The 14,129-nt window shown below is 39.2% G+C and overlaps 1 protein-coding gene and 1 long non-coding RNA gene across 3 annotated transcripts in view; one reads left to right on the forward strand and one right to left on the reverse strand.

The window, feature by feature from the left end:
• The window catches only part of SNX25 (sorting nexin 25), a 93,709-nt gene extending 79,688 nt beyond the window's left edge, over positions 1–14,021 (forward strand). For both annotated transcript variants that reach the window (XM_080373769.1, XM_080373770.1), the window contains 8 exons: positions 1,272–1,412; positions 1,992–2,105; positions 2,590–2,754; positions 7,683–7,800; positions 8,989–9,055; positions 10,644–10,825; positions 12,312–12,412; positions 13,013–14,021. In XM_080373769.1, coding sequence (XP_080229895.1) covers positions 1,272–1,412; positions 1,992–2,105; positions 2,590–2,754; positions 7,683–7,800; positions 8,989–9,055; positions 10,644–10,825; positions 12,312–12,412; positions 13,013–13,087 — 963 coding nt within the window. In that variant the 3' untranslated portion in view covers positions 13,088–14,021. The remainder of the gene's footprint in view (positions 1–1,271; positions 1,413–1,991; positions 2,106–2,589; positions 2,755–7,682; positions 7,801–8,988; positions 9,056–10,643; positions 10,826–12,311; positions 12,413–13,012) is intronic.
• Positions 3,045–13,006, reverse strand: LOC308058273. The gene is made up of 2 exons (XR_013925758.1): positions 12,732–13,006; positions 3,045–7,678 (listed from the first exon to the last, which is right to left on the reverse strand). It is a non-coding gene; the product is annotated as an uncharacterized lncRNA (long non-coding RNA).
• Positions 14,022–14,129: the final 108 nt, after the last annotated feature.

Raw genomic sequence — 14,129 nt, forward strand, 5'->3', positions numbered from 1 at the left:
AGGCCGCAGACCAGGTTTCCCAGTGGTCCATGTGCAGCTTTAGGAGAGGAGTGCATCACAGGGAATATTTTCCCTGTACAGTTCTGAATAGCATAAAAATGTGAAGGTACATTTTAGCGGTGTGTCTTTACAATTGCATGTAACTGCTTGTCAGATTATCTGTCAGTAGCATTAAGTGTTGTCAGACCTTTACAGGCTTCTCAGAAAATGTGTCATAATTGTATGAATTTTAAAGTTTATTCTTATCCTGATTGGCTTAGTTAAAAATTCTGTAAAAAAACCGCACCACGTACATAAAAAAAAACAAACAAAAAACCCCCAACACTGCAAAAGTTTAAAAGGTATTACTTTTCTCAGAAGGTGTGAGGGTGGTATTTTATAATTAGCTTTCTCTTATTTGTATGTATATTAACAGAAGCATTTGAGAGTTTGGCTTGGCCAAAAAAAGTGCTTTATGAATTCCCCTTATTTTCCTTTCATAATCTATTTAGCTGTTTCCTTAAGATAAACAGAAGTAAACAAAAATCTGTTACCATTAGGACATAAAGATGAAATTCTGGGTGGCTCCTCAAATTAAGAAGTGATATGGTCACACTGCTGCCATTGTCTCAAGAAAAATGTTTAACTTAATTTGCTGTAGTTTTCCCATTTAGTTAATTGCTCCTCCTTCCTCTGGCTGTTTACAGCTTGATTATTAGGATTTTCATAAAGCTGTGAGTCCCTCAGGAATAAACACAGCATGGATGCCACATGTTCTGTGCGTGCAGAATAGCACAAGTGAGCAGAGAAATCATTCTGAGATGGCACCAGCTGCTGCAAGGTCCAGCTGCAGAGCTGCTGTGCCTGGTGTGTGGGTGAGCCTCAGTGCAAGCACTGGGAAAGAAGTGTTGGGGATAAAGGGAGAACACAGGAACACTCAGGAAAATGCAGATGGGAGCGATGGAGTATTGGTCAGCAATCAGAAGGCTATGTGGTAGGTGCACAGCTGTTTGAAAAAGACATATCAGGGAGATTTGATTGCTGATGGACAGCATTGCAAAGCCATATGTAAAGTATACTACTGGTTAGCTGGAGGCCTGATTCAGGACTGACAGCATTTTGGGTAAAGTTTAGTTCATTAAGGGTATTGCTCCATGTGTAGCCTTCAAACCACAAGAGAAGCGTTGGACTGATGACAACTGAATTTGCAAGCCAACCCATCTGGCAGCCCAAATGTTCCACTGTTTGCTTTCAAAGTGGTATACCTTACCTTTTGGTTCCTTTCCCACAAGGTTTTAGAAGAGAATGGAGAACAAGTGCCCTGTTACTCTGTCATGGTGAGTTTACAAGAAGTTGGTGGAGCTGAAACTAAGAACTGGAGTGTTCCTCGGAAGCTCAGTGAGTTTCAGAACCTACACCGGAAACTCAGTGAGGTACGAATCTTGGTTAGGGGAGATTGCTAAAATTTGTCAGAATGATGTTTGAAGAGGGGAAAACCAGATAAAAATTTAATACTGCTAGTTCTTATACCAGCCTTTTGGCTTTTAGCCTTTTAGAGCTAGTTTTCATCTGCCTGTTTCTGGCCTCTACCAGATGCTTATAAAACCTGTTTATAATTTTTTTGGGGGGCTTAATAATGAATGTTTTACTGAACTAACCTGATGTCAAAATGGTATATGTGCTGCACAGTCATGCAAGAGCCTGCTTTAAATACCAGATTTTGTCTCTGGCTTCCAGGGGAGTATTAGAAATGAAAGCTTCTGGGGACAGAGGTGGTTTCCTTTTACAGTGCTTTAACCTGTCTGCTGCTTAAGGGGTAGATAACGGTGGTGGTGTGAAGAGAGAGGGTTTAGCTATGTCGGCCCGTGGCGAGTAAGGGAGGATTTGTTTCGGGTTGCTGAGAGGGGTATGGAAGGGAGATCAGAGTACAAAGGAGTCTTTTCATTTCCATTCTGAACCATCTGTGTTTTCAGCACATGCATATTAAGTGAGCTCTCCTTTCTCATCCGCAGTGTTTTCCATCATTAAAGAAAGTTCAGTTGCCTTCCCTCAGCAAGCTGCCCTTCAAATCTGTAGACCAGAAATTCATGGAGAAATCCAAGAACCAGCTTAATAACTTTCTCCAGGTAAGAAAGCAAAGACAAAACCAACAGATACCTAAACAGGAGAACTGAGTGGATGTGTTCTCTCTGTTGTTTAAAGAGAGAGCCTAAAACAAATGGATCAGATATAAGGTTTGATGCTAAAAATGTCAAAGTTGTCTAAAATGCTTGAAGTTGAGATGAGTTTGGCTGATAGTGACTATTTCTCTAGTAGTAAGTTAATTTAAACATTGATTGATTATGAAATAGTAATAATGAATCCTGTAATTGCCACTTATCTACAACACTTCACAACATATTCTGTAGAAATGAGAAACTTTTTTTTTTTTTCTCTCGTACTTCAGAACTGGCTTCTTGAAGTATCTTTGTGAGACATGGATATTTTTTTCCCTCACTCTACATCTGATCCATGTCTTAATCAGTTTTATTGGATGGCCTGATACGTCTTGTTCCTTAACAAGAAATATTTAGTTGATACGTTGTTTCTGTCATTATTTTTCTTTCATAGAAATTGCTCTCTGATGAAAGACTCTGCCAGAGTGAAGCACTTTACGCCTTCTTGAGCCCTTCCCCAGAGCATCTCAAAGTTATTGATGTGCAAGGAAAGAAGTCATCTTTTTCACTCTCCTCATTTCTGGAACGACTTCCTGGTGATTTGTTTTCTCATCAGGAGGTAAGTGATAGAAAAGTAATCTTCCCAAATGTAATTACTTACCCAAAATGAGCAGGGAAAACTCTTAATATAATGCATTTGAATGGCAGGTAATATTGGAAGGCATTTCCAAAGGTAATTTTAAATTTACTGTAAGTGAACAAAGAGTCAGAAATAAGAGCTGTCTGTGAATTTAAAAGGTATTTATTAATGAAATAAATGGATAAAATTTGATAAATTTATATGAAAATTTGATGGATATATATAGGCAAATGTGTAACCTATCACAAACTAATTGTAGTCCTGTGGTATTATCTTTTTTTTTTTTTTTTTAGCAGAATTTCCCACTTTTTGTGCTCCTGATACACATATTTCAGAGGTTTTTTGACAGGTGAAGGTAACTGCTTTTAGGAACTGTTCTCTGGCAGGGAACAGCTGTGTGTCCGTAATTTCTGGACAACTTCTGAAGCAAAGCAAATTTTGACAAAGAACTGTGGCAAACAGCACAAGCTCACTGCAGATACAGGTGGGAGCCCATGTGGGCAAACCTGTTGGAGAATTTGGTACTAAGCCATAAAAAAACATTGTGCTTCAAAATAGATAAGTGACCGAAATAGCTCATTGGCTAAAATTGACCGTAATTCTTCCATGGCGCTCTATTCTCTGTGGTTCATGTGGCAGATAGGCAAACCAAGGGGCTGTTTCTATTCCCCCTTTTAGTTATACATTATATGAAATAATTCTTTTCTTACATGCTGTAGTTGTCTGCAGTGGGTGGGCCTTCTGCAGGATAAATGGAGTTTGGGGACCCCTTCCAGTTCTAGCCTGTTAATAGACAAAAAGGTGGTTTTGCATCTCTTGGGAATAAGAAAATCCTATGTTTTCATTTTCAAAACTGTACTGTATTTGCACCTAGATTGCTGAATACACATATCTCATTTCAGAGTAATAAATATAAAGAAAGCTTGAGAAACTAATTTTTACACCTTGATAGAAGTACTGCAGCTCTAAAAAGAAAAGTGCATTCACTAAAATGACTGCTGGGTAGAGGTAGCATAAAAGCATAGAAGTGTGAAGCTATTTGTATTTCACTATTTAATTGAAAAACATCCTCAGGAAGAAAACCAGACTGCATGTAGATTGTATTACGTGAGTGTGTAGGAGGAGATAGTTAGGAAATATGGGAGAAGGAAAGGGAGTTTGTGAAGGGTATGAGAAAGGAGAGAAAACAAACAAATGAAGCAAGCATACCGAAAAACCAAAGGAAGCAGAGCAAAAAAATGCCCAGAGAATGTGGCAACAGGGAAGTTAGAACATAACATCTTCCTCGGTTTAAATTGAATACTACTTCTTGCTTGTTACTCATGGGACTAGGAGCTCAATTTTCACTAGACTATTATGCCAGGCACTATGCAAATCTAGACAAAGACTGTCCCACTTCCTATCTACCTTCCACCTCCTCTCCCCTCCTTCCCTAAGCTTAAACATAAGATGAGACAACAGAAATACAGATGGAATGTAAGAAACTGTTAAACCTTCTGAATCAGTAAGGCAAACGTTTGTCCTAGTTTAAAAATAATGATGAAATTAAATGGAGGGAGGAGAATTGGGAGGGCGTCTGGGATCAGCTCTGCTTTTTGTTGGACGCCCTTGTCTTTCAGTGTGAGCTTTAGATCAGCTCAGTCCTGCCCAGTGGTAGCATTTTGGATAGTTTACCGAAGCAGTTAAAGTAGAGTTAAATCATTTGATACGGGGTCATTAAGGAAATTGTTAAACCACACGCTACAAATCTGTTATAGTTGCATTCTCTCTGTAACTAAGAATTTCTGCTTTCATTTGTATTTTGGACTTTGTATGAGAAGATCCTCTTCTACAGCCCTCTTTGCTTTTTATGTCATTTCACATTTTTCAAATATGTGTTAGAACAACAGTATTAGCTAGAGTGCTGTTTTCAGGATTAGATGCACCAATTTCAGATCTCACATATATATACAGCTCCTTGGACAGGGTTAGCTTTAGAACACGTTTCTTAGCTCTGAAGACCAAAACCAAATCAGAAAAAAATGCGGTTGATATCACCTAGAGGAAGGGCTCTTAGGTTTATGAAGTGCTAGTGGATAGAAAATGCACTATGGTGTAAGAATTTACAATTTCCATTCCATTGGGATCAATGATGGGGATACACTGAACAGCAGAAAAAAAGAGCAGAGACTTCAAAGATCATCGTGTTTACCCTCCTGCTCTAAGCAGACTCAACAGTACCAGGAAAATTCTTGGTACGGGTTTGTTTAACATTTTTAAACCTCTGGTAACTGATGTTCTCTGAGCAAGGCAGCATATCTCAGTTCTCAGCTCTCTTAGTGGTTAGAAACGTTTTCTTACCATCTTAACCTAAATCTCCCTTCAGCCAGCTAGCTCTTGTCCTGTCTGCAGCAAACGCAAGAAGTTTGGGTTAGGATCATATCAGTTACCAGAAGTTACTACTTTCCTTTTTTCTTTTCTTCTTTTATTTCTTAGACTAAGCGGCCCCAATTTCTCCTAGTTTTTTGTTAGGTTATGTTTTCTTTGGTTCTTATGATTTTGCTCTGGACTTAACTGATTAACCATATTTTTCTTGGAAATGTGGTGACTAAAACTTGAAACAAGATGCTTTCCCTGGATTTTTCTATTCAATGTATGAAAGTAATTTTTTACCTGTATGTGTATGTATGTTATGCAGTGTTCATGCTTAAACTTCATGATACTACATTTGCCTTTTCCACAGCAGTATGGCCCTGTAGTATTTTCTGTAGTATTATCAATATCAATTGGTTTGTTTCTTGCATTTACACAGTAAGTTATTGTTGCTTTGCATCTGTCTTTATCAAACTGCATCCTGTGGGCTCAACTACAAATTGAGTAAGCTTACCTGAAAATTCAGTAAGCTTATTCTCTGTTCTGTTGCCTAAGCGCTTAATGAAGATACAGATTATGTCTACTATGAAAAAACAAATAAAACTCAATTTCTTGAATAATCAAAATGATGAAGGTCAACAAGAAGCTAGTTGACCAAAGGAAGATAGTGAACGGGACTAGAGTTTTGCTCTAGACTGTGTCCCCGGAGAAAACTCTGTTCATCTTCAGTGAATTAACGTGCTTGTGTGGTAAGATGGGTAATGATTTGTGGTTTCCTTGCATGGCATTTCTTGTCAGATCGGTGTGGCTTTTTGTTCCCTGCCCTCAGTCACAGCTTAGCCTAACATTAGGAGAAAGCTTTAAAAGCTGGGGCCACATCAAGCTGTGGGAGTCAGTAAACAAGAGCATCTGCATGGATGTTTACAGTGCACTTCACTGCTGTGGGTTTTTTCTTTTTTTTCTGGTTATGAGGAAAGAAGCAGCATCACAAGCAGTGCTAGTGAAAATGCTAAATGTGACAAAGGAAGTGAAGAGTACAGGATATATAAGTGTTAGAATATGCAATGCTATGGAGTTAGTATTTTATATAGTACTATGCAGTGCCATGCCTGGAGAAGATTCAGGGACTGGAAATGTACCCGAAGTCAATTATGGGATTTTGAGAGTGGGAGGAAGAAGTAAGACAAACTGATGTACAGCTGAGACAGTGTAGGGTACTCGGTATAGCAGGGGTCAAATGACAGGCAAGGGATGACGGAAAAATCATGACCATAAGAACAAGGCCAAGAAAGGCCCCAAAACACTGCAAGAGAAATAAGCTGTGAAGCAGGTTTTACAGACTAGATGATGAGGGGAGGGGGGGCAGCGGGAAGGCAGTATTAGATGATGGAATGATAAGGAAGAGATGATAGATTTCTTTGAAAACCAGAAGAAAGGAAGTTTTTTCTGCATTCTGACCATTCCTGAACCAGAGACTGGGGCATTGCACCGACTTCAGTGGGGGTCAGGTCTACCACTGAGGCTTTGCTCTAGGCATAAGCAGGCAGGGAAAGATCCAGGAAAGCAAAGGGATGTGCTGGCTGCCATTAGTAATGGTAGGTGGTGTAGTCCTGATGCTGAAGCAGATCTTCATGACACTGAGAAAGAACCTGACGTCTGCTCTCCATTCTTGAATAAATGGTACTGCCAGAACTGCAGTGGTTCAATCCATTCTTCTCTTGTGAGTCGATTTTGAATAAGTCTGCTCCCTTCAGTACCCTCAGTTTGGGTATCCTCAGACTTGGGTCACTAAGTATTGCCATATTATGTTTCTGCCTGGGACTGATACTCATGAACGGTTGTTGTCTTTGCAGTGGCCAGTTCCTCTTCTGCTGCTGGGTTTGATTCCTGGCTTACTGCAAGGACAACTTGCTGGTGCCTGATCCCACTGAGTGGCTTCAGCTGTGCAGAGCACTGTCTGTTCTCCAGGGGAGCCAGCTATCTGCTGCTTCCTGTGCAGTAACCAGATCCTTGCCCTTTCTTCCTAGCTGCTTGCATTCCGAACAGCTCCAGCTGGCTGGCTCCCCATCCTGGATGTCCTTCATGGGCGTTGTGTCAGAGGAGGCTTTGCAATCACAATGGCTCTGAGTGCCATCTTCTCCTTACATCACCTGCTTCCTAGCAGCACATGGCTCCCATATTAACAGCTTTCACTTCTCCAGCTAGTGTTGACAGGTCAGTATAGGCAGTGGACCCTGCAAATCTGAGCAAATCCACCCAACACCGAGATGCTTACTGGGGCAAGAGTGCAGGTGGAAGATATAGCAGTGGTGATGACTCCAGCGGTGCAGAGTGTCCTCATCACTCTTGTCCAGTGGGAAGTGCACTCCCTTTTCAGACTCCCTGATGAGGTTCCTGTTTGCCAGATCTTGCCAGCAGCAGAGTTGTTGGTTCTAACGCCTTTTCTTGAGAGGGCTGGCTGTGCTCCTTCTCCAGGGCATGGTAGTAGCTAAATCCACTCTGGAAGAGGGATGGGGAACTGCAGTGCATTGCCCATACTGTGTCTCTCTTCCTAGGAAGAAACAGAAGAAGATAGTGACCTGTCGGACTACGGAGAGGAGGTGGATGGGAAGAGGGACTCTCTTGCTGAACCATGTTTCATGCTTATTGGAGAGATTTTTGAGCTGCGAGGAAGTAAGCTGTAAACCTGCTTATTTGCTAGTGGAATCTGTTGACCAAGAAATCTGGGCCACTTTGTAATTCAGATTTTCCTGCTGTTCCCGTAAGCGGAAATGTTCTTGCAATCTATATAGCCGGTTTGTCTGGAACAGAGCTGGTTTTAAGTACAGAATTTTGGAGCTTTCATTCAATAGTGAAATTCCAGTATAACGTGGCAGTAAAAATGTAACTGGGAGGGGAGAGCATTTGTGTTCGATATTCTTAAGTTTTTCATTTAAAAAAATAAATCTGGAAAAACCAGAAAAGTAAAAGCACATTTTCTGTTAACAGGCTACATGTTAGAATGTATGAATTATGAGGAAGATGGCTTCATTACAGAACATGTCACTGACAAAGCAATGTAATTTTCATGTCCGTTTTAAGTGTATATGCATTTTAGTTCTAAGTCTTGTACAATGAAGAAGATGCTAGAATTGTGGCATTTTTCAGTACCACATTTCTTTTCCTCCTTTACATAACTGAATGATGATAATAAAGAAAACTGGTTTTGTTTATATTTGAATTGCAGGCACACTTGACACCCTGTGAAATTATTTACAGGGTAACTGTTAGAAAAATGCAGCACCTTCCAAAAATGGCAGATGTATCTGCCAAATATAGACTTTCTTGTGCTGATGGTGAACAGCATGAAAGAAAGATTAACCAGTAATTACTAGGAAGCGCTCACATTTGTTCCCTTTATTTGTAATGAAAAGCTAACTGCTTGGCTTATTTGAGTGAAAATGTTTTCAGAATTTTAATGCTGCTGCTGCGTGTACGTTATACTAGTAGGTATGAAGGTGGTGTGAATCTTGAGTTTTCTTTTTTCTAGTATAAAAAGGGTTATAGGTAGTTGTATGGCTCAAGAAACTTGAAATAAACACAAGTTTACAGTACTAACTACAAATACATGTTATAGATATGTTTATGTAACCTTCAGGACTTAAAAACTATACAGCAAACAGTACAGGGAAAACAATCAAGAAAAATGAGACCCATGTATAATTAGTGAAATCTTAGAAAGGATTGTAACAGATGTGTTTACTGTAGGGGTAGGTTGTTGGGTTTTGGGGGAGGGGATGGGGGACGGTTTTGGACATGATCATGGGTACCCTAATTATTAACCCCTTGATCTTTATTTTCTGTCAATTTTCATTGTTCTAGTGTTCAAGTGGGTCAGAAAAACATTAATTGCACTAGTACAAGTCACTTTTGGAAGAACTATCAACAAGTAAGTAGCTATTGGTTTAAGTGTACCTGCATCATTGTCCTGTGAAAAAAGGGTTGAGAGCAGAATTGTTTAACAAAAAAAAAATTGGAAAAAAAAAATCTGGACATTGTTGCATATGATAATCTGCATTTGTTTCCCACAGCTCAGTTTACAAATATGTTGATTAGGGAAGACACAGGTGAATTTTCTTCCTTATTTTTTTTCCCCTTACACAGGGTTTTGCTTTTGGAAGAACACCATATTTCATGGGAGATGGACATAGAAAAAGAGATTTTTCTTTCTTGTTAGTGAAGCAGCATTGCATATATATACACGTATATAAAATGGCTTGCTATCCTGTTTTTCTGAATGGCCTGGCACTGAATGGCTTTTGTTAGTTTGTGCTTTATCTCAGTCGCATGAAGATTTTTTTTGCCAGATCTGAAACTGATTTCAAGTCGAATACATACTTCTCTAAAGTGAGTGAAATAATGTTTTATACATTATGAGAATGAAACATGTACACATGTAACAGTGATGTGTTTTCATGAAGGCGTTTTTCTGTATCATTTGAAGACAAATCTGCCAAGTGAAGCCTGATTGAGGCTATGAAGTAAGTGTGTGTGTCTGTGCACACTCTTCATGTTGAAAGATACATCGTTGGTCAGAAAAATTGTGGAAAAGTACTCTACCAGCAGAACAGGCTCTTCTTTTGTCCAGTCAGTGACTAAATTTGCACATGCCAGCATGGCTTTTAAAAACTCTCGTGTGTTATGCAGCAATAAATTGGACTGGTCTCTGGTGGTGTCCGTTCACTGAGTTTTAAATTGATTGGTTCATTTGTTTACGCGCTGCTGATAACTAGCATGAAAGACATCTGAGAGAGGACAGAGAAAGTGTGTGTGTGTGAGCGTAGCATGCATGTAGAGTTGGTGTATAACTTTTTGCGTGCTGGTTGAATTTCTACCAAATTTCTACCAAAAAAAAAATCTTGATTCTAAGGGTTTTGACTGTACTGTGGCACAGTTAGGCAGTACTGCTTGGAGCCTGCTGTCTGCCTCAGACTGTTTGTGCTACGGAAGGCTACAGTGAGTGCCTGCAGCCACAGGATGAGGCTGCTATCTCCATTTGTAATCCCTTTACTAACGTGCTTTTGCTATCTGTGAGGGAGCTTACTGTGCTTTTATCAAAACTTCATCTGTTTCTATCCCAATAGGCATGTCTGTGCATGCAGCTAGCTTGGAGTTTGCTACAATTACTTAGCTGATTTTTATGTCTTTTTCCAGAAAGGCCTTTGTAGTGCCCATCCTTGAAATGCAGTTTCAATGTACATTTCAATGTAGCACTTGTAATCCACAAACATATATTACAAATTACATTGAAATGTAGCCTCCTCTATATCTTAGTCAGGTTTCTGGAGTGACCTAGGTCCTAGAATACCCAGAGCTGAACATGACTTGTTGTGATGCTGTTGAAATTAGCTCAGGTAAATTGGGATAATTACATGAAAATGAGCATTGCTTCCACTACTTTCAGGAGTAAAAAAAAATAAACCTGCATAAAACATGAAAGACTAGCTCTGATGTGCTCCCTTTGCACTTCTTTACAGGCAAATCCGTGACACTGTGCACTGGATGTTCAGTGAACCGATGCTTGTTTACTACATTGGTGTGTTTCGAGATGCTTTTTGGCCAAATGGAAAGTTAGCACCACCACCCAGAGCCAAGAGTGACGAACAAAAGCAAGAGACAAAACAGAGAGCACAGCAAAAACTACTTGAAAACATTCCAGGTGAGATCACTTTCATTCTGCTTAGTCACGGATTTAATAACTAGTAAGGAAGATGTTTAATCAAGTACTGTTTTGCTGCATTTTAGATTTTTACTGTAGAGCTGTAAATCATGGTTATTTACATAAATAAGGATAATTCTGGCCTTTCCTGTCTGGTAAAAGATGGATTCAGGTATTATCGGTGGATGCAAAGTCCAGTATCACTTTAGCTCTGTCTGCATCTAGTATTCATCAAGGAACCGAAGTTAAGGGAAGTCTCTGCTGGTTCTCTCTGTGCAAATAGCAGGGGCTTCTGCTACCTGGAACTGCTCGACAAATAGGGAGGGTGGCATCCCCCCAATTACTACTTCGGCTTTCATTTCAAAATCGAAGAGGGAAGTCTACCCACACTGTCAGTGTTGTGTGTTGCTGTCTGTTTCTTATAAGAGGTTTCAAGGCACGGAATGCTAGGGAGGGTTCTAGATTGAGTGGGGTTTCCAGTACTGTCCTTTGCCTGCCCTTACCTCCCAAGCCCAGGCAGCTTCCTCGTCAGCGTGCACATTCCTGGAGCACCATTCTGAGATGCTCTATCCCATCCCATTCACAGGAGTCCAGTTACAAAATTCTGACTCGTCAGAAGTCACATAAACCCAAAGGCGCCTAACTGTGAAGAGCCCAAATCATTCCCTTTAGCCATTGGAAATGCACGTAAACATAGGTTGAATGCTTTTTGTCTCCCCTCCGTCCAAAAGAATGTACTTTAATGAGCTATTTTATGGCTTCACTGAGATATCTCATACACCCTCTTGCATTAGCTTGTTTAATCAACTTTTTCTGCAAAAATACTGGCAGGTATGCATGTAAAATAGTCATCATTTGATGTGTAAGCAGCCCTCCATTTACTCGGTTATATACCCACCTACTCAGCTAGTGGTGGCTTCTGGTTTTGTTTGTTTCCATGTTTGGAGAGGTATGTCAGGATATAGCTGCATGCACCTTAATTTAATGATGAAGCATCAGATCATCCTCTAATATAATCCAAAATATAAATAATTGACTTAGAATTCTCTTCTCTGCTTACTTGTGGGAAGTATTTTCTGTGAAGACTGAGAGGCAATTAAAGTGCTAAATCTATTTTAACCATTGTAGGAATTCTGTCTTTGTGACTGAAGGTGTATTAGGGTGGTTTAATAATGTATGAGATTAGACTTGAGTCTGAAAGGTAAACTACCTAAAAGTATACTATATATCATGTTGAAATACTTAAAATGTTATCATTGAAATGCATACACTATTATCTACCCTTATTCTCAAGTTACCCAAGTTCTCTTTTCAAGCTGTGACCTAAGTTATGCATGATTTTTGTAAGATGGATGAGTGGGGACTAGGTATCTTGTAACCAAGAGCTGTGAAGTGCAGTGGTTTTGTTTCCTGTCCTTTACGGGTTAGCTGAGGGTTTTGCCTGGCGGGAATGAAACAATATAAGCTGAAGTAACATTTGTTGCAGATACTCTGCAGAGTCTTGTTGGACAGCAAAATGCGCGTCATGGTGTAGTGAAAGTGTTCAATGCACTGCAAGAAAGAAAGGCTAACAAGCATCTACTCTATGTGAGTAACCAGAAAAGTAACCTTTTAACTTTATAATCCTGTTAATTGTTGAGCTTTCATTAAAAAGCCTGGGGTGTATGTTTTTGCAGAGATCTATGTTGTGCTATCGTTTCATATGCAAGTAATTGCTTTGTTATTAAAATAAGTCAGAAAAAACATACTTTTTTCCGTTATCTGACTAATTTTGAATAATGAAAACCTGTTTAAGCTTAAAACCAGTATTGCTTTTGTCTAAAAGAGATCCTCTGCCATGTCCAACTTGCCTGACTTCATAAGGTGCCAAGTAATTTGTTCATACAGCTTAGAAAAATAAACATACCTTGGAGAATCCTGGGGAAGGAGAGCTCCAGGCCTAGCTCGCAGTTAGGAGACGATAGCTCTCCAGAAGTCCCACTGGCCTGCTCTTGGTTGGGAGTGGTTGGAGTATGCAGCTGGATCCAAGTGTATCATACTTTCACGCTCAGTCAGTCTCTTCTGGCTCATTTCCTGCAGCAGCCAGTCGCATAACGCAGCCTCAGCATGGGATAGAAACATGGCAGAAAGGAAAAAGAAATTCTCATACGGCACCTGCACTCATCTTAATTCTTCTCTGTTTTTCAGGTTTTGCTGGAACTGCTGCTAACTGAACTGTGTCCTGAGCTAAGAGCTCATTTGGAGCAGCTTAATGCCACTTAGGTTTGAATCTGCACAATTGGACCACTAGCGAAATGTCTATGTCCAATAATAGACATGAAACTTATTTTCCTCTTTTCCATAGAGGGCTGAGGACTGATTATTTTTAGCATTTTTCTTTCCTCTTGAGTTTTTTGTGAAGTAAACAGACTTGAAAAGATCTGATGCTGTAGTAGGGTAGACAAACAACGCTGTATAGTTGCCAATTTTTATTTAAATTGTTCTATTTGACTACTCCTCTGTTTCAAATATAGATTAAAAAATAAACATTCATATAAGCTGAAAGAAAACAGAAAATATTTTAAACATTTATGAAAGGAAATTTTGCTTATAGTGGTAAACTAATGAATGTTGTACAGAGTTCTAATCTCCTCACTGAGGATTTGAGCATTCCTTTTTTTCTTGTGTATTGAAAAAGCCTTGTCGTGCAATACTACATGTAAAGCTATTGTGAAAATTTTATCAATTTTGTTTTTACCAAAGATTTCCCATAGTTTGAAGCATTTGTAAGCAATAAAATAACTGGATTGCAGTACTTGATAAGGAGGCTGTACTGATAACTAATGAATGAGTTTGACAGCATTAGTTTCGTAAGGAATATCTACATTACTTTGAAGTCTGTGTCGAAAATATGTATTGTAAACTGGTATGTCCTAACAGAATGCCTGTGTTAAATGTTAGTGCAGAGACTAGTGCTTATGAATTGCTTCTATGAATGATTAAGTACACATTTAATTAAACCATTCTAATAACTTCCCTGATATTACTCAGGGCTGTTTTATTCAAATATCCCGATTTCAAACAACTTTCAAATCTTTCCCTCATTTTATACAAGGAAAGAAAACTATATGTCTTCAGTGGGTTTTTTTAATTTATGTAAAAAATATGTAAATATGGTCTTAATGCACATCTAAATAATTAAACATCATCAAAAATCCCTAGGTGACAGTCATTACTTTCTTTTAAATTCAGTATAGCTGTGCTTTTAGAAAAACTGCTTGCAGCTAAGACCGGCTATATTGTAAGGTACGTAAAATCTGCATGC

The sequence above is a fragment of the Falco punctatus genome (assembly GCF_963210335.1).
Source record: "Falco punctatus genome assembly, chromosome: 1".
Classification (NCBI taxonomy): Eukaryota; Metazoa; Chordata; class Aves; order Falconiformes; family Falconidae; genus Falco; species Falco punctatus.